Genomic DNA, 26601 nt, shown 5'->3' with positions numbered 1-26601 from the left:
TCACACGCTGCCCAGCGCCTCACGGGCCTCCGCGCTTCACGTGCAGTTCACCCGGCCCCCACCCGCCTCCTCCAGGCAGGTGTGGTGCTGTCACCACTCTACAGACGCGGGAGTGAGGCACGGAGGCCAAGCACCGGGCCCGAGCTGGACTGAACTCTGGCCGCCTGTCCCAGAGGCACGGGGAGTGCACGGGGACTGTCGGGCGGGCAGCAGGACGCAGGACTGACGGACGGGAACCTGTCGTTTTCATGCAGGTAAGCTGCAACCAGGAAGAAAACATGATGGAAGGGAAGTCCCCGTTTCAGCAGCAGCAGGAATGAAGAAATACTAGGAATAAAAGTAACAAGACGCGTGCAAGATCCAGACGGGGAGAAACGTGCAAAAAGCCACGACAAGACACAAGAGCAGCATCGGGGCAAGCGGACGGTGAGCCGCGCCCCTGGGACGGCGGGCTCCTCGCAGGAGCTGCCAGCTCTCCAACCTACACATTTGGTGCACTTCCAATAAAAATACAACTGCTTTCATTTTGGAACAGGCAAGCTTATTTGAAAGTTTGTAGGGAAAACAAAAGACAAGAAAAGCCTTGAAACAGAAGAGCAATCATGGCTATCAGCTCTGGCAACGACACCACAGCGTCAGAAACGCGCACAGTGTGAACTGACGCGAACAGACCGGCCGCCAGCCCCACTGGGAGGCTGAGACAGACGGACACCCAGGGTTCGCACGTGCACAGGCGCCATCTCAGGGCAGGGGGACGAGTCAGACCAGCACACTGGGACACTGGGGTGGCCATCAGGAGAGAAAGCTGGGCCCGTATCCTTCACTGTATCCTTAGATACAGTCTGTTCAGAGCTAAGATTAATTTCAGTCCTTAAACCAGAAGTGAGACCAGTGTTACCGTCCTGCCGGCTCCCTCCTTGACGGCTTGTGTGCCCTTGTCCAGCGCTTCTCCTTGCCAGAGCTTCGCATTGCGAGTAATTTGAGTTGCACCCTGACAGTCTGGGCCCAGACGGCTGCAGCTCTGGCTCCGGGCTGACTGGACTCTCCGAGACCAGGCACGTGTTTTCTTGGCCCCCAGAGTAAACTCCAAGGGGCAAAAGAAATTTACTTTCACTGACTCTCTTCCTTGATATCTTGTGTCATGTTTTTCTGGTTCTTGGTCGAGTTTGGCTGGTGGCGTGCAGGCTGGGCTCGGATGAAATGCGGTGGGCAGCTCGGACCACTAGGTGGTGGGGTGGGGCAGAGGTGGGGGTGCCCATGGGGAAGGGGTGTGGAGAACTCTGGATGAATGAGTGAGGAATGGAACCAAGCTCCAGGCTTCAGCATCTCTGTTGAGCCAGCAGGGACCGACCTGACACCAGAGGTCCTCTCCCTCTGAGACCAGCCCAGGCCTTTCCCGTGCTGGGCTAGTGGCCGGTGGCTCCCACTCAGGCTGTGTTCTGGGAGAGAGAGTGACCGGGAGAGCCCCTCCCTGCCGCCGCACAAGGGGGTGAGCAAGGTGTGGTCAGCTCCCTCCTCCAGGCTGGCTCCCCAAGTCCCTCGGGAGCAGCAGTTCCCTCCAAGGCTGCTGTGGCATTGTCCCTCTGGTCATAGTTCCTGGAGCACCACGGCTGGGTCACCAGCAAGGCCAGAGCCTCAGGCTCGCCTCCCTCCATCCCTCCATTGGCTCAGCCCCCTGGTGCACCCAGCAGCATTGCCAGGCCATTCCAACCAGCTGGGAAGACACAGGGTCTCAGCCCAGCACCGGGACCCTCCCTCTGTGCTCAGGACTCTGTCCGCCTCCTCCAAGAGCCCTGCTCTCTCACTGGTCCTGTGAGGGTGCGAGGCTCCTCCGCTTGGGTTGGAGACAGCTGGCTGCATTCGACACAAATCCGCACAGTTGGGGAAATTTATAAGGAACAGGGCTGCTCTGAAGCCACATGTGATCTGAGGAGCGTAAGTGCATTAACACACTTTCAGTCTGACTTGTCTCTGATAAGTGACAATTAAAAGCTGACGGGAGCAGGATCTAAAATAATGGAAGCGCATTTCCTAGAACTACAGAGAGACGGGGTCCCTGCCACTGACGGCGCGCAGAGGTGCCAAGGCCACGCGGAGGCGAGGCCGCGGGAGAGAGGTCACGCCTGGGTGCTTCGTGGCAAAGCGTGGACATTCTGGAGGAGAGAGAGCAGCTTCGCCGAAGAACAAGAACCAGGTTCACAGAAGTGACACACAGTGTGAGTTCCTGGCGTGCAGCAGGGTGACTGGACTTCCACGCATCGCGAAACGAGCCCACAGCAGGTTTAGTGAACCTCCGTCAGCTCAGGCAGATACAAAGTTAAAGAAATAGAAAAACACTCTCCCTTGGGATGAGGACTCAGGGTTTTCTCAGCAGTTCTCACGGAGCGCACGGCGAGGTTAGTCGTATAGACCGTGCACATCGCGTCCCCAGGACTGACTGAATCCCGTAACCGAACGCCCGCAGCTTCTGACTCCTCTCACCAGCCCCCACCAGCAACCCTGGCCCTGTAACCGCCAGTCTGACCTCCTCTTCTTTACGTTGTTCGTTTCTGAAGAATAACTGAGCTACAGCGCTGTATAGTTCCTCTTGCACAGCATAGTGATTCGATGTTTCTACGTATTTCACACTGGTCACCACGTAAGTCTAGGCCCCGTCCGTCCCCACACAAGATGCTACATGGCTGCTGACTTCTCCTCACGCTGCGCATTCCTGACCTGGACTCAGGTACTTTGTAACTGGAAGTTTCTACCTCTTAATCTCCTTCAACTGTTTATCCCCCCACCCCCCCGCCCATCTCCCTCCTCTCTGGCAACCACCTGTGTGTTCTCCGTATCTGTAATTCTGTTTCTGTTTTGTTAAGGTTGTTCTTTTTTTCAGATTCCACATATAAGTGAGAGCATACGGTCCGTCTTCCTCTGATTTGCGTCCCTTAGTGTGATGCGCTCTAGCCCCTTCCGCACCGCGCCAAGTGGCAAGGTTCTCTTCTTTTTCACCTGCGTGCACCCAGACGCATGACTGCAGCTTCTTTATCCGTCCATCTATTGACGGGCCTTGGGTCGCTTCCATAGCTTGACCATTTGAATACCGCTGCCATGAACATAGGGGTGAATGCATCTTTCTGATTAGTGTTTTTCCCTTTGGATAAATCCAGAAGCAGAATTGCTGGGTCATATGGTGGTTCTATTTTCAATTTTTTGGGAAACCGCCACGCTGTTTTCCACAGTGGCTGCACCAGTTCACATTCCCACCAACAGTGCCCGAAGGTTCCCCTTTCTCCGCATTCTCATCAACACTTGACAACAGCCATCCAGCAGGTGTGAGGTGACACCTCACTGCAGTTTTGATTTGCGTCTGCCTGATGACCAGTGCTGCTGAGCATCTTTTCATGTGCCTGTCGGCATCTGATGTCCTCTTTGGATAAACGTCTGTTTAGGTCGTCTGCTCATTTCCACTCAGGTTGTTGTCTACACGTCGTATCATGTCATCTGCAAGCGGTGACAGCTTAACGTCTTCTTTTTCAGTTTGGATTCCTTTTATTTATTCTTTGATTTCTTCAGTGACCCACTGAATGTTTAGTAGCATTTTTTAAGTCTCTACACATTTGTGGGTTTTTTGCAGTTTTTTGTTTGTAGTTGGTTTCTAGTCTCATAGTGTTGTAGTTGGAAAGGTCGCTTGATATGATTTCAATTTTCTTAAAATTACCGAGAGCTGTTTTGTGGCCCAGCCACAAAGGCGTTCCACGTGCACTTGGGCAGGCTGTGTGTTCTGCTGCTCTTGGATGGAAAGCTCTACATACATGTTACATCCACGTGATCTAACGAGTCATTTAAGGCTGGCACTCCCTTACGGGCCTTCTGTCTGGACGGCCTGCCCACCAATGCTGGGGCTGTTAAAATGGGTGCTTTTGTCGGAGGCACCCTGCACATCCCAGGAGCAGCCTCCCCTCTGGCCCCCAGAGCTTTGTGCTCTGAGCGTAGCCTGCGTGGGCTGCCCGGGCCCCTCTGTCGGGGGTGGGCTGACTCCTGCGGGAGGGCTGGGGGAGGCGTGGCTGGCCCCGTCTGGCTGGCTGCCAGGCCCTGCCTTGTGCGGGGCTTGCTGCCTGCTGGGGGTGGGGCTGGGTCACGGGGCTGCTGGCTGCAGGGCCCAGGGTGGGTCCTGGATCTGGTGTCAGTCTGCTGGTTGGCAGGGCCGGTTCCTGACACCTCTGGCTGTGGAGTCTGGGGTGTCCCAAAGCTAGTGCTGACTCGCTGGTGAGTGGGGATGAATGACTGAGCTGTCCTAGCTGACTTGGAACTGCTGTCAGCCTGCTGGTGGGTGGGATCAGGACCCGGGGGCTCAGGGAATCCCAGTGCTGGTGGCTGCCCTCTGGTGGGTGAGGCTATTTCCTGGGGTCTCTGGTCACAGGACCTCATGGTCTGGGAGGTGGCACTGGCCCACTGCTGAGGGGGCCAGGCCCAGGTGTCCGTGGGCCAGCGCTGGCTCACTGGCGGGCAGAGCCGCTCTCAGGGCCTCTGGCTGCTTGCAAACCGGTGTGCACGCTGGGTCCTGGGCCCCAGTGGTAAGTGTGAGACCGGGGAGGCTGTGGGCTGCTGGGTAGGGCTGCGTCCCTGCCCCGCTGGCTGCTTGGCGGACGTGTCCCAGGACGGGCGCTGGCAGGCTGGTGGGTGGGGCTGTGTCCTGACCCTAACAAGCCGGAGGGAGGACTCCATAACAGGCCCTCGTGGTGGGAGGAGCTCCCCAAAACGGCCGCCCCAGTGTCTGGGGCCCCAGGTGAGCTCCAGCTGCCTCCCGCCTCTCTGGAGACTCCCTAGGATCAGCTGCTGGGTCTGATCCAGGCTCCCCCCGGGTCCCGGAGGGTGTGAGATTTTGTGTGCATCCTTTAAAAGTGGAGTCTGTTTCCCACTGCCCTCTGGCTCTCCTGACAGTAAGTCCCGCTGGCCTTCAAAGCCAGACATTCTGGGGGCTCGTCTTCGCAGAACAGAACCCCTGGGCTGGGGAGCCCCTGTGGGGTGCGGCCCTCTGGCCTCCTGTCTGTGGGGCGCCCACCCAGGGGGCGGGGCTTGGCCCACAGGGCGGGGCTTTCTCTCTCGCTGTGGCTCCTTCTTTGTGTCTTTCGTGGTGGAAGGTCTTTTCTGCTAGTCGTCCAGTCTTTATCATCCTGAGCTGCTCTGTAAACAGCTGTCGTGCTGCTGTGCCCAGGGGAGGAGCTGAGCTCAGGGTCTCCCTGCTTCACCACCTTGGCCCCTCCCCACTCCAGACGTCTCCCCAGCAGCGGCAGAAGGAGGAGGATGGCGTCCTTTGCCTTTAACGCTGTGAACTGGAATTCTACATCCTGGCCAGATTGATGGGCCACAAGATCAGCGTCAGGGACATCATGAATTCCTGCTGTGATGTGACACACTTAGAATTCCGTATTAAAAGGGTGTCTAAGAGAACATCATATGTTTGGACATTTGCTATCATTTTAATAAGTAACCTGTGGGTTATGCGGAAATCTTGAGGGAAATGAAAAAATACTTAGAACTGAACGACAGTGAAAATACCGTGTCACAACTCGCGCACACAGCGGAGGCAGCACCTGAAAACGTGCCGTCTCAGCTGTGTCTCTCAAGAGGCAAGTTAAAAACAGCTAATCATGCAACTCAAGGAACTGAAGGAAGCGCAGTGTCACAAAACAAGCGCAAATAAACAAGTGAGGGAACACTCGACACTCACAGAAGTCAGCCAAATGGAGAGCAACGAAAATAACGTAAAGGGCAAGTCAGAAGCTAGCACTTGGAAACGATCAATAAGCTGTACTGATGTTGGCAATGTTGAGCAAACAGGGGAGAAGACACAAGTGAGCATAGAGAATGACAACGGAGAAGTAACTGCGGGGAGAAGGAAGGCTGAAGGCTCCGCGCGGCTGGCCTCTGACGGCCCGAGCTCCGGGGTCACGTCAGACAGAAGCCCGAGCGCAGCGCTGACGGCAGGGGCCGCACAGGGAGGCTGCACCCAGCTTCAGGACACACTGACGAGCTGCTCCAGGAACTGGGAAAGGGCGGAAGGCTGGTGTGAGCTTAATTCTGAAGCCAGCCGAGGGCAGCCAGGGCTCCGGCCACTGCCCAGCTGCGGGGAGGGCCATTCCCACTGTGCCGAGCGCAGAACAAGAAAACAAAGCAGTAGGTTCACACTAGTTACAAACGTGGATGAACAAATTCCAAATAAAACATTAGCTCGCCAAAATTCAATAGTACGTTCTTCAAAAATTACACGAGAAAGTAATCGTCATCTGTGAATGCAAGACCTTCAAAATTGAAAAGTCAGTCATTCTAATCTGCCGTATGAGTAGACTAAAGGAGAAAACTACCTCAACCAGTCAAAAAATACGTGTGATCAGTTTCAACACCTATTAACGTCACAAACTCTGAGCAGACTGAAGATGGAAGCAAGATTTCCTAACCTCGTGAAGCTTTGCTGCTGGATGTCCTCGCTAAGTCTGGAAGGGAGAGAATGTGAAGCAAGGGTGGGATGGAAGAGGCCACTGTCAGCTAGGACAGCCACTGGGACCAACAGCCAAAGTCAGCCTAGCAAGGTCGCCAGGTAGGAGATGAAGCTGAACGCCAGCAGACTGGGTTTCAGCTTGGAGATGTGGGGAGCCAGGAGCACCACTCCCATCAGAACAAGAAAAACTGTACAAAGTGCAAGTTAACAGCTTCTCTTGGAACCATCAGAGAATGAGGCCACAAGACAAACACCTAGCCCCAAATCCAGACAGATAGATGCCTGTAGGATCGAGATTTGCTCACCTGAAGCCCATAACCGGTGGTAAGATGATAAGACTGGAAATGTTTAACAAACTGCTGAATGCTGAGTGTGGGCTAGCAAGCGAGTGAAGCCTCTGGGGGCTGCAGCCCTATGGGGGCTGGGGGAGGGGACATCACCAGTGCTGAAGGAGACCCCAGACCACCTCCCAGCTCATTCCTGGAGCCAAAGCCTTAATCTGCAGGAGGACGGCCATGAGGGCTGGCGGAAGCCCTACAGCTGGGCAGGGATGGGGCCACAAAGCGGCTCTCCCCTGGGGGGGTGGGTAGCTGCACTCAGGCCCAGGCGGCCTCTGAAGAAAGGCCTTGGCTACCTCTAGAGGCCAAGGGAGGGCAGCCAGTAAGTGCCCAGGTGCCGGCCACTTCTGATCGGCTGACCTGGGTGGGGCTCACGAGGGTACTTGCTCAGCGATCACTCATCACAGCGCATGTTTGCTTCCATGCGCTTCCATGCATGGGTGGTACATTTCACGGCAAAATGCGTCAAGTGACTTATTCAACATAGAAGCTAAACAACGTAATTTGTAAACTTTGCGAAGGAGGCAGGTCAGAGAGCTAGGTCCTGACAGGGGTGACTCACTGTTTCCAGACACAAAGGCTGCCCTCAAGACCCCAGGGGCTGGCGGACAGTCCAGGACCTCATCGTGTTGCAGCATCTCCTCTTCCTGACACCCTCCCTCGAGGGGGAGGTACAAGGACAGCCTGGACTGCAGCAAATGCTTGAGGGCAGAGCTGGAGAGCAGACACCAGGTTGCAACTGGAACCAGTTCTGGGCCTGGGCTGCCAGGTGATGGCACAGGGGGATAAGAGGTGCTGGAAGGAGAGGGGGGTGGGGGTGGGGTGCACTGGGTGACAAGGCAAAATAAAGAGTTACAGCTAACAAGCCAACAAAGAAGGCATAATGGGATAATAAAATACTAAGTGAATTCAGAAAGTCAGAAAATGAAGAAAAAGGGAACAAAGAGTATGGGACAAATACAAAACGATGAGCTGTATGACAGTTGTAAATCTAAGTATATCAACAATTACACTGAATGTAAATGGTCCAAATATCCCAATGGGAAGGCAGAGATTATCAGACTGGATTTAAAGTTACAGATGTATAAGAAATAGATTTTAAATATGAAACACGAATAGGTTAAAATAAAAGGATGGAAAAAATATGCCGTGCTAACCCTAATCTAAATAATACAGAGAAGCTATGTTTGTATCAGACAAAGTAGGTATCAGAGGAAAGGATACTACTAGAGACAAAGAAGATAATTTCATAACAGAGGAGGAGGTTGAGCTGGAAGACATAACAACACTAAACACTTATGCACCTAACAATAGAGTTTCAAAACAAAGCAAAAATGGATAGACCTGCAAGGAGAAACAGACAAATCCACAAACGCAGTGAACTGCACAGACTGTAACAAACAAGATTTGCACACAAAAATCCACTGTATTCTATATACTAGCAGTGCACAATTATAAACTAAAGTTAAAACATTTAAATCTGTATGGTAAATATGAACTACTTCAGGGTAAGTCTGAAAGAAGACTTGTAAACCTGGATGCTGAAAACTATGAAACATTGCTGAAAAAAATTAAACATAAATAAATGCAGAGATACACCTTGTTCATGGATCAAATGACTCCATATTGTTAACCTGTCAATTATCTTCAAATTAAGAAAATTAAAAGACAGATTCCACACCATCTCAATCAAATCTAGCACATTTTTTTTTTGTGGAAAATTACCAGCTGATTCTAAAATTCATATAGAAATGAAAAAGGACCTATAATAGTCAAAGCAATTTTGAAAAAGAAGAACAATGTTGGAGAACACATACTTCCTAATTTTAAAACATATTATAAGGTTACAGTCATCAAAACAGTGTGGTATTGGCATAAAGACAGACAAATAGATCAATGACCAGAACAGAGAGCCCAGAAATAAAGCCCCACGTACAGGGAGAGCTGATTTTTGATAAAGGTGCAAAGGCAATTCAGCATGGAAACAAAATGACAGAACTTCTTGAAGGAACCACATGAGAACATCTTTGTGACTTCGGGGCAGTCAAAGATGTCTTAGATGCGACACTAAAAGCACAGTCCATGAGAGACAAGCTGATGATTTGGAAAACCTTCTGCTCTTCAGAAGACGCCACCGAGAGACTGACAAGACGAGCCACGGACTGGAGGGAAATACACAAGAAGGACATCGCGCGTCTGATGAAGGGCTCAGTCCTGGCCATGAAGAGGGCCTTGAAACCCGATCAGAGGAGAACTGAATTAAGAAACGGGGAAAAGATCTGAACAAACACCCAGCGAAGAAGGTGTGGGTGGCAAACCAGCACGTGAAAGACGCCCCACATCATTAGTCATGAGGGAGACGCAGGTTAAAACCACAGTGAGACATCACTGCAGCCACGAGGGGGCCCAAAACTGACAAGACAGCGCACTGCACGCCGCTGAGGATGTGGGTAACTGGGCTCTCCCTGCGATGTGGAGAGAACGTGAAATGGTCAAACCACTTTAGAAAACAGCCGAGCAGTTTCTTAAAAAGTTAAAACATACACCTGTCACACGAGCCCACTCCTGGGTGTCTACCTGAGAGCCGAAGCGTCCGTCCAGCAGAGGCTGGTGCACGAGTGTTCGTAGCCGGCTCATCTGGGGACGTGGAGTGTGAGGCAGCTCCTCGGGGTGCCCGGGGTCGTCTGGACAGGTGACATGAGCACCTCGCCTGGACCCCTCCCTGGCCCCGCCTGAGGCACCCTCTCCCCGGCTCCTGGGGGTTCCTGCGTGGCGCCCCTCCTGGCCTGCTGCTTCCGCCTGGACTGCGGTCCGCTCACTGACCTCAGAGTGCACGTCTCCACAGGGGCGGGGGCAGCATGTCTCAAGTCCTCGTGTCCCAAACTGAGCTCCCGTCCACAGCCCCCAACCTCCCACCTGCAGCCTCTGCGCTCACGGAGGACAAATCACCCTTCCAGCCTCAGACCAGGAGCCTTCATTCATGTGGCCTGGGTCCTCTTTCCTTCACAGCACATTTCTGATCTGTTGGGAATCCCGTTCGTTCTTCAAAGTGCCTCCAGGACCCAGTGCACCTGGCCTGAGTCCCACCTTCCGCTACTGCCACCTCCAGGGGGCTCCCCAGGGGCCGCCCGGCACTCCTGCTGCCGTCCACACTGGCTCCGGCTGCCCCCGCCTCCTTTCCTGGACGCGCACAGCCGGGGCCCCACATCAGGCCCACCTCCACCTGCAGCTTCTGGGGCCCCACCTTGAATACTGAGCACCCCACAACCTCCACGTGGTTGGCTTTACCCAGAGCAACTCTCGCTTTCTAGGGCTTTCCTCATCCCGTCTCCTGGCCAGCCCTGCCCTGACACTGATGGAGGTGCCCAGAGGAAGGCTTGTGTCCACCTTGTCCCTGCCACCTCCCTGGCCCTGAGCAGTGGCCAGCACCCGGCCAACACGTCCAGTGGGTGCATGAGGGAACCACAGCTCTCAACTGCCGGGCTCGCGGTGTGGCCGGGCGCTGCTGTGCTGGGCACCCAACCTCGACCAGGAAACTCCTGGGAGGGCGACGGAGGAGTGTCTGGGCAGCCTGAGCACACAGGACGAGCACCTGGCCGGAGTCTGGGAGCGGGGCAGCGTTCACACCGGGCAGACAGGAGGGGTTCCTGCCAAGAGATGAGCATTGTGGGCAGCACCCCTGGGCCACCGATGCGTGACGGGGTCTGGGCCAGGCTGTCCTCTCAGTGACGCAGGGAGGACAGTGCCCACTGCTGGAGCTCTGGCCCGACCACATGTCCCAGGCCCACCCACCTACTGGAGGGTCCCCTGAACCCCAGATCTGACTTGAGAGGGGCCCACACAGAGGGGCGCCCCTGGGCCCCGGGACCTGGGTCCCCCAAGGGCTTCCGTGTCGAGAAGGGTGCAGTGGGGCCCCCCAGGTCAGCACAGGCGAGCCGGGCGTGCACAGGCTCCCGCTGGGAGGCACGGGCTGTGCCCTCGGAGGCGGCTGGACTCTGGGCCTGGCGTTCCCTTCCTGTCGCTTCAAGTGCGTTTGCAAAAGTAAAACCAGAAAGACTCATGCAGATCGGACGTTAACAGGTGGCAGAGGGAGGAAGAGCTGCCCCTCAGACAGCTGGCGGCCCAGGCCGGCCTCAGGGCCACAGGCGGGTACGTGCGGGCCGCGGGGCACAGAGAGGAGCCGAGCCGGTGGGGCAGCGCACCACGTTTATTGAACTCGGAGCGGTGCCCGCCAAGGCGCCCCGGCCGGTCGGCGCGCTCAGCCCCGGGAAGCGGGGGCTGGCACCCCCACCCACCCTGCACCTCGGGTCAGGACCCCACCCCCTCCTCCTTCCCTCTGAACAAAGGCGGGGCACACCCGCCCAGCGCAGACCACAGGGGAGGGAGCCGGGTCGGCACAGGCGGAGGCGGGGAGAGGGCCACCCAAAGCAGCCGTGGCTCCAGGTGGCCGAGGAGGGGACGCGGCAGAAGGGCCGCCAAAGCGCCAAACCTACTCTTAAAACAGTTACACGGACACTAAGGGACAAGGTTTCTAAGACGTCACAGCTGGGAGTGCCCCGAAGCACGGAGAAGCACTACACTGCATGCCGATGCGCGAGGGGCCGGCGAGGGCGAGCCGGGCGGCAGCGTCAGGGTCCGGAGCACACACAGACGGACGGACGGACCTGCGCTGCCGGTGGAGCTCCAGGGCAGAGATACTTCTTAGTAAAGAAACCTCTTTATATTTGCAAGGAGGGGCAGTCTGTACAGAGTCGTGAGCGGGCGGGCGGAGGACCGGTGGGATTACAGCGCGCCCATCCCAGTGACCTCGGACGTCAGCCTGGAAGAGACAAAGGCACGGGGGACACAGGTCACCACGTCCTCCCAGCCCGGCTCCCCCCCGAGCTGGGGACCTGGGACCAGACCCACGGGGCCTTACTTCCCTGCCACAGGAGCCGCATGCCTGCCACAGGGGTGTGCCGACAGCCGTTTCTATGGCAACTGCTGGAAGGGGGCACAGGAGTCACACTGCCCACGGGGCAGCTGGACGTTCCAGGCTAGGGAGGGGCCGGCCCAGCCGTGGTGGCCGGGTTCTCGCCCTGGCCCTGGCAGGGAGGGCAGGTGAGGCTCCCGGCAGCTTCGCTGGCTCCGCAGGACCTCATCCTCCCCCAGAGGCGTAACCTCAGGCCCTTGCCCAGCTCCCTGCCACATGCCCAACAAGCGTCTGGGTGGGGTCCTTAGATCACAGAGGTGTGAGAGCAGGAGGCTCCAGTGGCCTGTCCCTGAAGCCACACAACCCTTTTTGCTGCTTTTCCATTAACCCCAGCGTGTGGCTGAGCCCAGACCAGGACCCGGCCAAGGAGAGGATGCATGTGGTGGGGCACGGGCAGGTGCAGGCAGGGCGACACCCTCAGCTTGCCCTCGGGGGCAGAGGCCTCACAGGGCCCACTCCCAGGCGGATGCTGCCTCGGGGGTGGCGGTACTGGGGGCAGAAGGCCAGCAGCCCCAGTAAGACGACAGGGGGAAGGCCAGTGAGGCCAGTCCAGTTCAACACCCCAGGGCCCCCGGGTGTGCCTCACATGTCAGCTGGAGCTGGCAGTCCGGCCACGAGGCAGGTGTGCACCGAGCCCAGCATTGCCGACACAGGGCCCGCCCCTGTCCCGCCCCCGCCCCCGCCCCCCATTCCGCACAAGGGACACGCAGGACACGGGCCTGTGGGGATGAGGCCTGAGGGTGAGAGGCTTAGCCTCAGACACTTCTCTGGACAAGTCCAGGGCCACCTAAAGGTGCCAACGCCTGGCGACTTGTCTGGGGCCTTGTAGGCACCACTGCCCTGTAAATGCTCTCACTGGTGGGTAAAAGGTCAAGTGTGAAAGTGCAGAGGAGGGTGTGGGCCGTGTCCACCTGGAGACTCTCCCCATCACGTCCACCCCAACCCCCAGCCGGGAGACGGAACCTCCCGGGGGCAGGACTGACTGGCCTGTCCAGATTCTCGGCCCTCCGAGCGTCCCGTGACCCGTCCCGCTGGCAGGCCCCGCGGCGCTCACCTGGCATTGATGAGGTACTGGGCGAGGCTGATGTTGGCCGGGGTCCCTGTGATGGTGATCTGGCGCTCTGACGACCCCTCCGTGGCATTGGCAATTTTGATCTGAGCTCCAGACATCTGTCGAATTTCATTGATTTTGGTCCCTTGGCGTCCAATTATGCAGCCTATTAGCTAGAAGGACAGAGGAGCTTCTCAGAGGAGAGTCCAGGGGGCTCAGGCGCAGTGTGTGCGGGGCTGGAGGGACAGGGAAGCTGGGCAGACAGGCCTGCCTTGGTCTCCTCACAACAGTCTCCAGAGAGAAGAGGCACCGCACACCCTCCTTCCTGCTGCAGAGGGGAGCTGTGGGCCCCGGGGCTCTGCTGGACCCCCAGCCGTGAGAAGTCCTGACAAATCAAGAGACCGTGGTCACCTTACCCAGTGTCCTCTGGGGGCCCCGAGGCCACGTGGGTGCCTCCTTGGCTGTGCCCTCAGGCAGGAGCGATGTTTGTTTGAGTGGACCTGTGAACTGCACACGTCCCCAGCCATCACCACACCCCACACACGGCTGCCCCTCCAGGACAGGTGGCCCACTCCTGGCCTGGCGTCTTAGTTTGGGGATGGAAGTCAGCCTTCTTGGGACAATCCAAGGATTCAGAGGCCGGCTGGGAAAGGCCCCAGCATGTGAGGGGAGCTCGTAAGGCCACACTCTCGCTGAGCCTCAGGAGGAAGAGACCACAGCCTTAGACACACAAACCCAGACAAACCAGCTGCTGCAGCAGGCTCACAGGAACCCCAAACCCTCTGGAGGGCCTGACACACAGCACACTCCCCGGCCATCTGTTCCCAAGGGCTGACCCCGAACCAGGGCAGGGCCTTCACTCGGGGTCAGCAGGGCACCCCAGCTTCCCAGGCAGCTCTGGCACCTGAATTCCAAGTAAACCCTGAAGCCCCCACCCGCTCCCTCCTTGCCTGGTATCTTGGGGATGTGGCGTCACTGCTTAACGAGGGAAGGGGGAGGGGCACACGTGGGGTCGGGGAGGGGCGAGGGCCCGGGCACACTCACATCATTGGGAATGGTGAGCTCATGAGTGCTGGCCGGGGGGCTGGCATCCAGACCTGGGGACACCAACGGGAGACGGTTAGGCTGGCGGCAGGCTGCTCCCACTGCACCCCGGGGCCCGGCCCACACTCGGCCCGCAGGCAGGCGGGGCTGGGATCTGGCCCAGGGTGAGGGTCAGCGTTGCTGAAGGCCGGGGCCTGTGAGCTCTCAGTCCCCAGCTGCAACACCGTCCTGAACCCACTTTCTCTCAAAACAAGGACAAAGAAACCCAAGCAGGATGGCAGTCCAGGTTTTGTTCTGGGCACAAATGATCTGACTCGTCTGCCACGTTGTACGTGGTGCTTGAGTCTCCTGAGGCACCCTCCACGGGGTTCAGGGACACAGGCCTTGCTGGCCACACCCGCCCTGGGTGCCCACCCTCCCTCAGCTCTCACCCCCTGCTCTTCCCGCTTGCAGACCCTCGGCCCTGCTGCGCCACAGCTGCCCCCACCCATCCCGGCTCCGTGGCCCAGGTCCACCGCACAGCTTGTCCAGTTTGGAGCAGGGAGACCTGAGAGCCGGGCCAGGGGCAGACCACGCGCTTCTATGTGGTGTCCTGGGCTGGAGACGCACTCCCAAGCCTAGTTCACTGCACGCCCCAATTTCTGTCATTACAAGCCTCAGTCCAGGGCGGACCAAGTCGGAGATAGCCTCTGAGTTCGAGGACAAGACCTTCACTTTCTTTGGAAACAGTGACAACAAAATGCAGGGTGGGCCGCGACGGGCACTGGTGGGAAGGGCGGGGTCTGTCCTCGCAGGGCAGACATCTCCACGCCAGGAGGTGTCTCAAATGCAAAGCCCACAGCTGAGACCCTGCCTTTGGTCCCCCAGGCCCCATGTGTCCTGGTGTCATGGGCGCCGCGGCTCAGACCCAGAGCCCTCGCAACAAACCGTCACAGGCCAGCTCTCACATTTTCAGAATATTCCGGAGCCTGAGCCCTCTTCCCACCCATGCTCCCATCTCGCTGGTGTCTGCCTCTGCCCTCGTCCCGCAGTCTAATCTCCACACAGTCCACCGGGGTCACACGTGCAGCTCAGGTGCCTTCCAGACATCTCCAAGGCCGCCACGGCCCGCCTCCCCCTGGGGCTCCGCTCCTGCAACTGGCTGCAGGCCGGCACTTGTGTCCCCAGAACTTGTGTTCGTGATCGGCAGCGTCCAGGGCAGGAGTGGCCCTGGGAGGGCGGGGCTGCTCTGGCGCCACGGAGCACAGGGCTTAGTTGGCAAGTGCTGAGCGGACTCACCCCAAACCGTCCGCCTTTTTCCTCTCACTTTCAATACGATCGCTTGGTTGTTCAACCATCTGACACACTCAGTCAACAATGACACTTAAAATGTTGCTTAGATTTCCTCAGACCTGAGTCCTGGCTCGGGGTGGCAGAGCTGACAGTCACACCTGTTCACCGTGGCACATTTGAGAGGAGGGGACGTTCTCAAACAGGTACTGAAGCCAAAGGAGCCCAGTGGGGGCATCCCGCTCACGAGACGTGAGCGCTGCCACCCCGCGCGGCAGGCGAGCCTCGAGGGCGCAGGCAACCAGCGGACGTGCCCCTCGCCTGCCGCCGTGGTGGGCGCCTGTGCGTGTGCGTGTGCATGCTCAGGCCCGGCTGGGGGTGGGAGAGTGGGGGGGCCTCCCTCCTGGGGAACTCGGGTCCCCCGGGGCCTGCGAGAGGGAGGTATCCCAGGGACCTGTTAACACGAGGCCCATGGCCCAGGGGCCGTGCGCGGGGGCACGGCGGGGTGGGGTCCGGGTACGCCAGGCCCTTGGGGCCCGGGTGGCCTCCAGGAGAACACAGCCGGGAAGCTATCTGAACTCCTGTGACGACCTGCAGGGGCTGCACAGACATACGTGTGCTGCCGCCCAGACCTGCAGCCTCGCAAAGGAGGTTATCCACATCCACGACCAAATACATTCTGTGAATGCTTCTCTCTAACTTGCCTCCATTAAATTCTGTGTTAACTTAGCGGCTACACAGAGACAGAACCCATGTGAGTGCCCAGAGCCCCAGAGCCCCAGAGCCCCAGAGCCGGGGTCTCAGCTCGCTCTTGAGGGGTGGGTGAGGGGCAGACGCGGCCGGCGGGGACGTCTTGGGACTTTCTCGAGCCCCGGCCTCGCCCTCCCTGAGGCCGGAACACAATGGGGGTGACAGCTGAGACCCGCAGGAAACACCCTTCTCTTGCCTTTCTGCTCTGACCCAGGCTCTCACGAGGCCCGTGGGGGTGGGAGAGTGGGTGGAGCCTCCCTCCCGGGGAACTCGCTCAGTCCAGGGCACCGGCTTCCCATGGCCTTGCTCCCAGACGGCCTGTCCAGGAGCCGTGCCCTCTGCTCCGAGCCCAGGTGACAGAGCTAGGGCTCTCCGCCCTGCCTGCCCGTCGGGGACATTTCAGCGCAAGCCTCGCCCCGAGTGGCACCTTGGGGTGACGTCTCGTCTCCTAGGAAGCATGTGTCTGGGAGGCACACATTGTGTAAATTATCCCTACGGGCCCTAAATGCTGTGCCACCGGCAGAATAAACAACAGCACAGACGGTGGCTCAGACACTCCGGGGGCCCTGGATGGTGCGGCCGCTGTGCTCAGAGCCCGTCAGAGCCCATGACCCACCACCGCGCTCCCAGCAGCGACCCGGGCAGCCCTGGAGCCGGCCACTGGGGCTCCAGCCCTGCACGGCCCCGGGCGGCCCCGGCCGTCCCTCCACCGAGGCGCTGGGCTGGGTGGGCAGGCCTCCTCGCCCCCTCCTCCCGCCAGGTCGTGGCCGGGAGCCCAGCAGGGCGGCCGCGCGGCCTTCCTGGCCTGCTTGCTCTCCGTAGCGTGGTTTTATTTTACCTGACGACTGGCCCATCAGATTTTGAGCTTCTTCGGAGGAGTGTAAAGGCAGCTTTTCTCCTGGAGAGCAGAGAAGAAACAGATTTAATGTTTTGCCCTCAAGGAGATAAGCAAGGTCACTTCAACTAGGGAAGCTCAAAGTCTGACTGGTGCGCCCGGCGGGCTGCCCCAGGCCCGGCCACGGAGGCGACGCTCTGCCACTATCGGGGAACCGGGCTGGCCGCACACAGCCGAGGGGCCCGCCCTGGGCCAAGCAGCGTCCGGGGCGGGCCACCCGGGTGTGCGCTGCCTCCTGCAGGAGGACTTCCCCGCCTGCCCGTCTGGGCTCTTGCTTCTGCGAGAACACGTGTGCTCCAGGGCCAGCAGGTGGAAGGGCGCCCGCAGGCCGGCGGGCGGCAGAGCAGGGCGGACCCTGGCTTCACAGAAGGCCAGCTGCGGGGGCTGACCCACCACGGAGACAAAGACAGACCTCCCGCCCGCCCTCGGCTGCGTTGGGACCTGCGTCCCTGGCATCACGACAGGGCCGTGCCTGTGCGGCTCGCTGCCTTGAACGCAGACAGCGCGGGAAGCCCCCGGCGAGAAGGGAGGAGGTCAGAGGGCGCGGGTACGTACCGGGGAGAGCGGGGTTGGTCTGTCCGAGGGGAGGAAAGGGGGGTTGCTGCATGGCCAGCTGGTGGAGCTTGGTCAGCTGCGGGGGCAGGAGGGACACGAGAGCTAAGAAGGTTATTGTCATCGAGTGTAAGTCACACCAAATCAAACACGCGTAACAGAACTCTGCACAGGTAGATAGGAGGGGCCATGCGACACATGGCGGACGCAGCAGCACTCAAGGACTTGGCCTGGGGTGACCAATGGGCTGTGGGCGGTGGGCGCACCGGGTCCCTTCCTCCCCTCGGCTGCCTGGCAGCTCCCGCCCAAACCAGCCCCTCTCCTGTGGCCAGGCTGTGAGGAGGCCGCCTGGCCTCGGGCTCTATGGGAGGGTCTGAGAGCCACAGAGCAGGACCGGCTGGGCCCCAAGCGCCTCGACGTCATGCTGTCACTCGCAGACTCAAGCCGCTCCCTCCTGCCAGCCCCGTGCAGGGCGCAGCCCCGGGCCGGGCCTGGACCGCTGCCTGGCCAGCCTGCCTCCCCCGCAGGCCCCGGCTTTACCCAAGGGTGACTTGGAGGGGGCCACCCGCAGGGCTCGCAGCCCGTCCCCTGTGACCTCCGGGACGACAGAGGTGTGCTGTGAGAGCTGCCCCCCGGAGGGCGCAGGGCTCGTCTGGGACCTCCCTGCGCCTGTGCCCCTTCCTGCCTGTCCCCCACCCCCCAGACTTCGGTGGGGCTCTGAACTGTACTTTCCTTAGTTATTTTTATTCGAGCCTTATTTCTTAAATAAACACTAAAAATAACAGAAGGTAATGGTGAATGTGGTGAGACTTGGCTGAATGCTGGAACCGCCCACCCTTGGAGACTCTGGGGCCGTGGTGTCCTCAGCAGAGCGGAAGGTGGGGTGGCACATTCCAGGACTGCACGCAACCCCCAGCCTCCCTCAGACGGAGACCAGCCCCCATGCGTCCCAGAGCAGGCTTTCAGCGCCCTGACTCTTGTCTGAAGGCGAGGATGGGGCCCCACGGAGCCCCACGGCTGGCGGGTGGGGCCCTCGGAGCATTGCAGGCGTCCCAGGTGAGACGAGGCTCTGACCAGTCACCACCCGGGTCCTGCCGTGCAGAATCCGTGTCGGGGAGGCACGAGCACTGGGCTGTCCCTGCACCAACACGGATGAGCCCTCGGGGGACAGAGGAGTGGGCTGCTGCTGGCCTGTGGCCGGCAGGCTCTCCTAATAATTTAAACACCAAATGCCCCTTCCCAGTATGTGGAGGATCACCTCCGCCCCCCGAAGGCCCCTCCCTGTCCACTGCCCTGCAGGTGCAGCTGTGGGGACAGGGGCTGGTGGAGCCTTGTGGGCCGGCCCAGCCTCTTCCCGCTCCTGCAGGTCAGGGCCTTGGCGCGAGGCAGGTGGACGCAGCCCCGGGCTCGCCTTCCAGGCAGAAGCTCAGCTGCGGGAGCCGCTGGGAATCGGGTGGCTACTCCTGCAGCATCTGCCACCACAGAGGGTCCCCTCCCTCCCTCCTCGGAAAGGGCGAGCTGTCTTGAAAGCGGCCCTCCCTCGATGCCCCTGGCACTTGGGTGGCCTGCCTGGGGAGGACCAGCCACCTTCCAGGCTCAGCTGGCATGCCTGGAGGTTCTGAGGCAGGACATGGGGACCGTGGTCAGATTCAGCTCTGGGTGGGAGTCCCCAGCAAGGAGGGGCCGGGGGCTGACGGCACACCTGCTGCCCGGCAGGTCTGCCTGTGACCTTCCACCACCAGGCTCAGTGTGACCACAGCAGAAGGGCTCACCGGGAAACACCCTCACGGGGACGAGAGGTGAGAGGTGGCCCATACCTGCTGTGCCTGCCGCGGGCGAGATGATCCTGTGGGAAAGAAGGGGCTGGGGGCCGGGGACCCCGCCGCATGGCTCCTCTCCCCTGAACACACGCACAGCGAGCACGGGGACGAGGCTTAAGGGCTCCACTCCCGGGAGGGAGGAGGAAACCCCGTTTCTGGAGACAACAGGCGTCAAGTTGAAGAGCACAGACCAGCTCAGGGCAGGCGGGCTACCTGCTCTGACCGCCACTGGGTTCCACGCAGACCCGGCGCTGCTGCAGGCAGTGGGCCTGGCACGTGACCGGAGTCCTGGGGGCTCCAGCCCTTCACCCATGGCCAGGGCTGGGGGGAGCCTGGGGGTGGCCCTGTGGACAGTGGTATCCGCCAGCACTGAAGGACCGAAGCAGCCCTGGCCTGGCTGCTCTCTGCTCCTGGTCTGCTCTTCCCCTGTCATGTGTTAGTGCGTCCGACAGCCGGGCTGGCATGGTCCCCAGGAGGGCAGGGCCCACTCCTGCCTGTCCCCGAGTCCCCAGGAGTGCACAGCTGTGCGCTGTTCGGGATGGCAGGGGAGAGTGGAACTCTAGGGGTGGGAGAACCGGCCCGAGTCGGCCCCAGCACTGGCTGGCTTGGTGAAGACAGGCAGGTCTGGTCGCGTGGATCTGTACCCTCATCTGCGAGACGGGGCTCCCTGTGAGTGAATGCAAGTTGTGTGGTGCTGTCCACGTTATTGGGGCAAATGAGCATCGTAAGCCAGCAGGGCTTCCCCACCCCACTGCCCCCGGCCTTCGCACCCTCCGATGCTCCTCTGTTCTGTCTGTCTCCCCCTCACTGTCAAACGGATGCGGAGCACATGGGGGTCCACTCCAGAGCCCGCCGGCCACGCGTGTTACAGGCACAGCCAAGAACCCATGAGGTGGGCTCCGCTCAAACCCAGAAAGTCTGACACTGAAACTCTGACCTGTGCCACTGCAACGTGTCTGCTGCTGTTCAGGACACAGAGGCCACACCAGCAGATAAATCCCCTCAAAGGTAAACTGACATCCAGAAGACTGGACAGTGGTGCCTGGATACACGCCCATCCGGCAAGTGGTGGTGAGCGGCCAGGGGAGCGCACGCGTCTGCCTAGGCTCTGCCCTGAACTTGGCCTCTTTGGGACTCAATTTCTGCATTTTTTAAAAGGAGGGAGCAGGACTAAGTGCTAAGGGGACTTTCCACTTTTTGAGATATTTCTGCCATAAAAAGAAGAGAAAATAAAATAAAATAAAATTAGACTTTCTCATCTGACCAGCACCTACAAATCACTGGGCGGGAAGGGCGGGGAGGGCAGGGGTGGGGTCAGCAGGGGGGACCCTGTAGCAGACATTTCTCCATAACTTGCCTTTTCCATTTGACTTTGTGCCAGGATATGAAAACCGACAAACACGAAAATCCTAAGCACTCATAGCGGACAGCTCCAGAGCCGCCGCCAGGTGGGCGCGGCAAGCCGGCCAGCCCGGCGGTCTGACCCGAGTTCCTGTCTCCTCTCCCGCGAAGTGCCTGCCTGTGTCTTCTGCTCTTTTGCTCATCCTACTTTAGTTACATGTGCTTGAAAAGCACCCCCCCACACGGTGCCTTTAGAGAAAGAGACTTTAAGCATCTTAGTGGAGTCAAATCCATCAATGTTTTTATGGTTTGTGCTTATGTTTTAAGAAAATTTCCTGGGCCTGTGAACTGAAAGCTGTTCCATGTTTTCTTCCGACAGCGCAGACTTCCCTGTCCCGTGTGGAAGCTGCTGATGCAGGGGAGTGGCTTCCCACCTGACCACTCACCCCCTCGCACCACTCACGGCCAGCCCGTTTTTCTCCTTGACCCACGTCGGCAGCTCTGGCCCAGGCCAGGGGTCCTCCTCGACGTCTGGCCCCGTCTGGGGACGCCGGGACCAGACCACACGCCTCGAGAGCACGGCCCGTGGGCCCTCCATCTGCGAGGACATCTCCGTACCATGCATCCTCTGTGTCAGCAGCTTGACGGGTCTCAGCTTCGTGCTGTCAGATAACATTTAAAACCACCCGTCAGGATTCTGACTGTAATTGTATTGCATTTGTACCTCAATTTGGGAAGAACTGATATGGTTGAGATACTTGAATGTCCCATCCCTGAGTATCGCAGGTCTCTCCGTTTACTTTGGGCTTTTGGTCTCCTTAACCTTCAGTAAAGACAAGTTTGTTTGGTTTCAGGTCACCTTTTAACTGTTGATTTCAACTCAACTGCTTTGTAGTAAGTCTCGGCAATTCCAATTTTTGAAAGACGGTGAGTCTTCTCTCTGGCCTGGCACGCGATCAAGCTTTGCAAACGTTTTCACGACCTCCGCAGCCACGCTGGGGGGGGCCCAGTGCGCGGCGGTCGGACCAGGCTCCCCGACTGCCGTCGGCGCCTTCTGTGTGCTTGTCTTCTTGGCCTTGATTCAAAGAGGCGTGTTAAGCTTCCGCTAAAATGCCTGTCAGGTTCTCTTAATGGCTTGCTAATTTCTTCCTGAGAATGTTTGAAGTTATGTTTTACATGCATACAGATTCAAACTGTTTATCTTCTAGTGAATCAATAAGCGATAACTAAGTAATTTGCCTTAAAGTCGTTTTTTCGCCACTGACGTTAACATCGGGGTATTAAGTTTCTTTGGGTTAGTATTTTCCTAGAATAATTTTCCTAGGTCCTTATTCTTTAGATGTGGCTCTTGAAAAAAGTTTTTTTTTTAAATTTTTGTTTGCTTCTCTAAAAATGCTGTTTTAAAAAAATCCTGACACCCTTTTTCAGCTGAAAAGTTCCTTCACCTTGACCCTAGTTACCCCACGTGCAGGCTAGTTTCCGTCATCTTATCCCACCTGTCCTGATTTTCCAGGGTCTCCTCCTTTCTCGCTCCTTTTCTTCTGTACTGACTAGTATCTGCTCCCTCTCACCCAGTTTCTCCTTGGTGCCTTCACGGGAGTTGCAGAAGTGAACACTCTCCTGGAGGTCGTCACTTTGAAGTTGTAACACGCACGGTTAGAGTCTTAGTTCGGCGCCTCTGCCCTCCTCCCGAAGCGTCCAGGGACCTCCAGGACGCGTCAGCCCCTCAGCCACACCCGGTCCGGCCTGTGCTCGCTGGTGCCCGTGTGGTTCTGTCACGTTAAGTCCACAAACGAGACGGCACTGATTCTGACTTTATGAAGTTTGTTTTCATTTACCCAAACGTTTAACCTTTAATGTAGTCAAAACCAGCAAGGTTTTCTTCACGACTTGTGCTTGTGTTGATGACAGAAATGGTAATTCTCCCGGCTCACCCTTTTTTCCTGCGTTTATAGCCCTTCTTCGGGGATCCTTCTCCTACTGAAGGGGGCTCGTTAGAGGCTTGTTGGTCACACATGTTTGTCTGAAAACATCTGTATTTAGGTCTTTGGACTGGCCTCTTGAGGCAGAACTTCAGGCTGACAATTACTCTCTTGGTTTATGCCACCCCCTTCCGGCTCCACCGCTGCTGGGAAGAAGCTGACCCACTTTCTCACCGCGCTTCTTTGTGACGTTCTTTTCTCTCTGACCACTTGGAGGATTTGCTTTTGTCTGAGGTGAAGTTTTGTTCCCCTTGTTTGGGATTTGCTAGGGTTCCGAATGAGAGGGGTTTTGTTTGCTGACTGACTCTGGGAAGTTCTCAGTGTTCACCTCTCAGGAGCTTCCCTCTCCATCCAGTCCCCTCTTCCCGGCTTCAGTGCACACCCGTCCTTCCTGCTCATCAGTGTTCTTAGACGTCCATGTGCAAACAGGTCACCAGGGGCCTGTGAAAATGTGGGTTCTGATTCTGAGTGGGTGGGGCACAGCTCAGTGCAGCAGGAGAGGCTGCAGTCCATCCTGGCGTGAACCCGGGGTGGGGGGGATGGCGGAGCGGCTGCAGCAGCCCAGCTCTCAGCAGCAGGGGCTGAGGGCATGTGTCTGCCACTCTGAGCAGAAGCCAGAGGTGTGGGCGGTGGGTGGGGCGTGCGTGGAGATGCAGGTCACTCCGCGCTGCTCTCATGGTGAGATGCGCGGGGCAGCCCCAGCGCCACAGCCCGCGGGGCGGGATCTGAGAGGGGACGCTCAGAGGTGGCGGGAGAGCGCTGTCATCATCAGGGGACGTTCGCTGCAGCGCCAGGACCGTGATCCACACAGTGTGCAGCCCTGCAGGCCCACTTTCTTCCAGGCTCCCCACCGGCTTACTCTCTCAGGAACAAGCTTCCTGGCAGGCGCGGGGCCCATCCATACCTGCTGAAATCCACGGTCCTGGGGAGGGACCGGCTGGGCCACTCCTGGCCCTGAGCGCGGGGCAGGGGCCTCTCGAAGCTCCCACCTCCTGGCACAACCTGCCGGCCGTGGCCCCGGAGCCAGGCTCCAGAGGAAGGCAGTGGCCGTCCTTGCTTCTTCTTGGGGCCCCTTCACATGGCGGGGGTGCCAATGAGGGTGGGATGGGGAACGCTGGAGGCTAGAGAGCAGAGCCACACACGGGGTATGCTTGAGGTTGACCACTGTCCCCCGGTGTGATCACGCTGCAGTGATCAGGGGACAGACAGGGGACGATGGACAGATGGTGGTCACCGCACTGGGTCTGTCCAGGCTCCCATGTTCCAAGTCGGGGCCGCAGCCTCCCCTCCTGGAGCTGAAACTACTCGTGACCCTTGGCAGGGGAGGAGGGAGGTGGGCAGCAAGACCCAGGCCCACTTCCCCAGCCACCAGCCGTCCCTGCACATCCCGCAGGCCCAAGAGCTAGGAGCTTCCAGAAGGAGTCCCATAAAACAAAGCCAGCGGCAGGGGAGACCAGGAGGCCCAGAGGGAAGCCAGCGAGGGTAGAGCCCTGAGCCGTCAGTAGGGGTAAACCAGGAAAGAGGAAGAAAGACGGGTATTTTAGTTCCACGTAAAGGGACGCTCAGCTCTGAGACGTGTTTTCTCGTGGTCTGTGCCTGACTCACGTAAGGCACTAGCTGCGAAACGGTGGTGGGTCAGCCACGGTGCTTGGAATATCTAGTGTGTGCTCCGTTATCTCATAAAATAAATTAGCTGTTTCTGTAATTATTCTATTAGGCTCTAAGAAATGAAGCTTTAAAAATTCCTACTGAAAATTAAGCTCAGATAAAACTGCCTTCCTGACCGTCGTCACCGGTCACCAGCCGTCTTATCTTGTTTTGAATGGATTCTCTTAGCGGTGTTCTAGTCTTCGACTCTGTCCTTGCAAGGAAGGCATTTATCAAAGTCCTGCTGTTCTGGTCCTAACACCTGCCCCCCAACATGCTGGTCTCAAGAACGCTGGGTCCTGCACGAAGGCCTTTCACGATAAATAACCAAGTGCTTCAAATCTCCACCAAATGCAATAAGGTAATCACAGGACAGTTAGTCACAAAATAGTTTAAAATTCCCCCCCAAAATCTGCAACTACCCATTTTTTAAGAGGTACCAAGAAAATCACACGGAGAGAGCAAAACAACCGATCAATATAAAGACCAATCAGAGTCCCTTGGCCTCGCGAGGCCATGTGGTTCAGCCGAGGACACGCAGACCAGGAGGGCTTTGTGCCGGCAGCCGCAGGCGCTTGGCCGTGACCCTTAGGCCCTGGGCGGCAGGGAAGCACAGCTTCGCCCTCAGGCCGCAGGGCCGAGCCTGGACCTCAGAACCACGGGGCCAGGATGCTGAGTGTGCAGAGCGCCGAATCTGCCTTTGCACAGACGCATTTCCACAGGCAGAGACCGCCAGCCCGCGCTGAGTGAAGCCTGCCGCCGGGAAACCCGCTCCCACCCAGATTTCCATCATCCCCGCGGGGCGCCCAGCCAGCCCTACTTGCATTTCTGTGCTCACGCCGCCCGTCCCCCAGCTCCAGCACCTGTCCTCCCCTCGGTCCCTTTCCCTGGGCCCCAGCCACTGCCAGCCAGGACCACGAGGGCCGGCGTCACCCACGAGGGACCAGGAGGTCCCTGAGCCCCCTCCTTGCCAGCTTTCTCTGTCATTTGATCCGTGTGTGTTGCTTAATGAGGTTTTTTGAAAGGAAAAACTCAGTATCTCTTTTCTACTCGGCACAAGTCTCCCTGCAGTGACAGTGACTGAAGCTCTGTATTTCCAACAGACACTCATTTCGTGTCAGTTAATTCTTAAAACCCTCCCCTCCCTGCCTTTACATCTTGGGCAACTGGCTCTTCACTGGCCCAACTCAAAAACATGAGGGTTTGCCGAGCACGAGTGAGCATCGCCTGGCACCCCCCGCCCCGCCTGTCTGGACAGACCACCCAGGCCCCCAGGCTCACAGAGAGCCGACAGAAGGCCCCTCCTCACCGGCCCTCCCCTTGCTCGGCCTGCGGCAACAGCACAGAAGCCCGCCCCTACCTCTGCCTTCTCCCCCCCACCCCCCTGTACAGGCAGTGCAGACTCACTTCCCGCGCATCTGAAACCCTGAGCAAGGACCCGCCTGCCCCCGTTCTGCCCCGAGGGCTGCGCGGCGCCCTCCCCCGTGGCTCTCCCCGCAGGGCCCGCGGGATGTGTCCCACCTCCAGCCCCGACATTGCACTCAGACTGGAGCACCTAGAACAGGGCCTTGGGCTGCTCCACGGGCCTCCGACCGGCTGGCTGTCCGGCACGTGGGCACCCTGCTTCAGCCTGGGCTCCAAGGTGTTCAAGCGCCCTTCCCGACGGATCTCCGCCGATGGCGTGTCACCTGACGGCTGCGGTGCACGCGGCCTGCGCTGCCCCCACCCACTAGGACGGCCGCCACCCGAGGCCCCGCGGAGGAAAAGCCCAGACTGCAGCCACCATCAATTTGACATCAGGCCAAGTCCTCCACGTGAGGAGAATTAGTGCTAAGAGGCTGAAGGTTATTCAGGGCCGTGGGCACGACACAGGGCAGGAGCACCGAGAATGCTATTAATATTATGTCTAATATTAATATTAGGAGCAGTCGACAGCAGCATGCGGGTTGGGGGGAAACGAGAGGGGAGAGGCAAGGGCGGAGTGAGAACTCACATCTGGGTGGGGAATGGCGTACTGTCCCTGGATCGTGTAGGCCTGGAAAGAGAGAGACTCCATCAGCTCGAGAAGCAGCTGGCCATGCGTCACCCCCCACATCTCCCCTGCAGGACAGGGGCTTTCTCCTGGCAGGGCTCTCCCATGAGCAGCCCCTCGGCCCTCCAGTCAAGGCTTTCCCCCTCGCAGAGCGAGCCGGCCCCACCGGCCGCCTTCCCACAGGAGGAGAGGGAACCCTCCCAGGGCACTGGAGCTACGCCCAGACGTGAGCCGGGAGCTGCCCCCACGCCCCCAGAGCTGCAGGACGCTGAGGCTGGCCGAGCTGGCGGGAGGGAGGAGAAGGACCAGGTCGGAAGGCTTCCGACTCTCACTCCCCCTGTGCCTAGAAAGAATCTAAGAACGACCTGTCTGACCCCTGCTCATAGATCTACTAACGGTTAACCTTTGGAAAATTTAAGCAGCC

At 58.6% G+C, this 26601-nt stretch overlaps 1 protein-coding gene across 2 annotated transcripts in view; it reads right to left on the bottom strand.

Moving 5' to 3' along the window:
- Positions 1-11023: 11023 nt before the first annotated feature.
- PCBP3 (poly(rC) binding protein 3) overlaps positions 11024-26601 on the bottom strand; it is a 184953-nt gene continuing 169375 nt past the window's right edge. For both annotated transcript variants that reach the window (XM_031461015.2, XM_031460999.2), the window contains 6 exons: positions 26139-26180; positions 17359-17434; positions 16747-16806; positions 13890-13942; positions 12849-13018; positions 11024-11641 (listed from right to left, as the gene is read on the bottom strand). In XM_031461015.2, the coding sequence (XP_031316875.1) occupies positions 11605-11641; positions 12849-13018; positions 13890-13942; positions 16747-16806; positions 17359-17434; positions 26139-26180 (438 nt within the window). In that variant the 3' untranslated portion in view covers positions 11024-11604. The remainder of the gene's footprint in view (positions 11642-12848; positions 13019-13889; positions 13943-16746; positions 16807-17358; positions 17435-26138; positions 26181-26601) is intronic.

This window comes from Camelus dromedarius, chromosome 2 (assembly GCF_036321535.1).
Source record: "Camelus dromedarius isolate mCamDro1 chromosome 2, mCamDro1.pat, whole genome shotgun sequence".
In the NCBI taxonomy this organism is placed as follows: domain Eukaryota; kingdom Metazoa; phylum Chordata; class Mammalia; order Artiodactyla; family Camelidae; genus Camelus; species Camelus dromedarius.
Note: the sequence above shows the minus strand (reverse complement) of the source record. Positions and strands in the feature narration are given on the sequence as shown.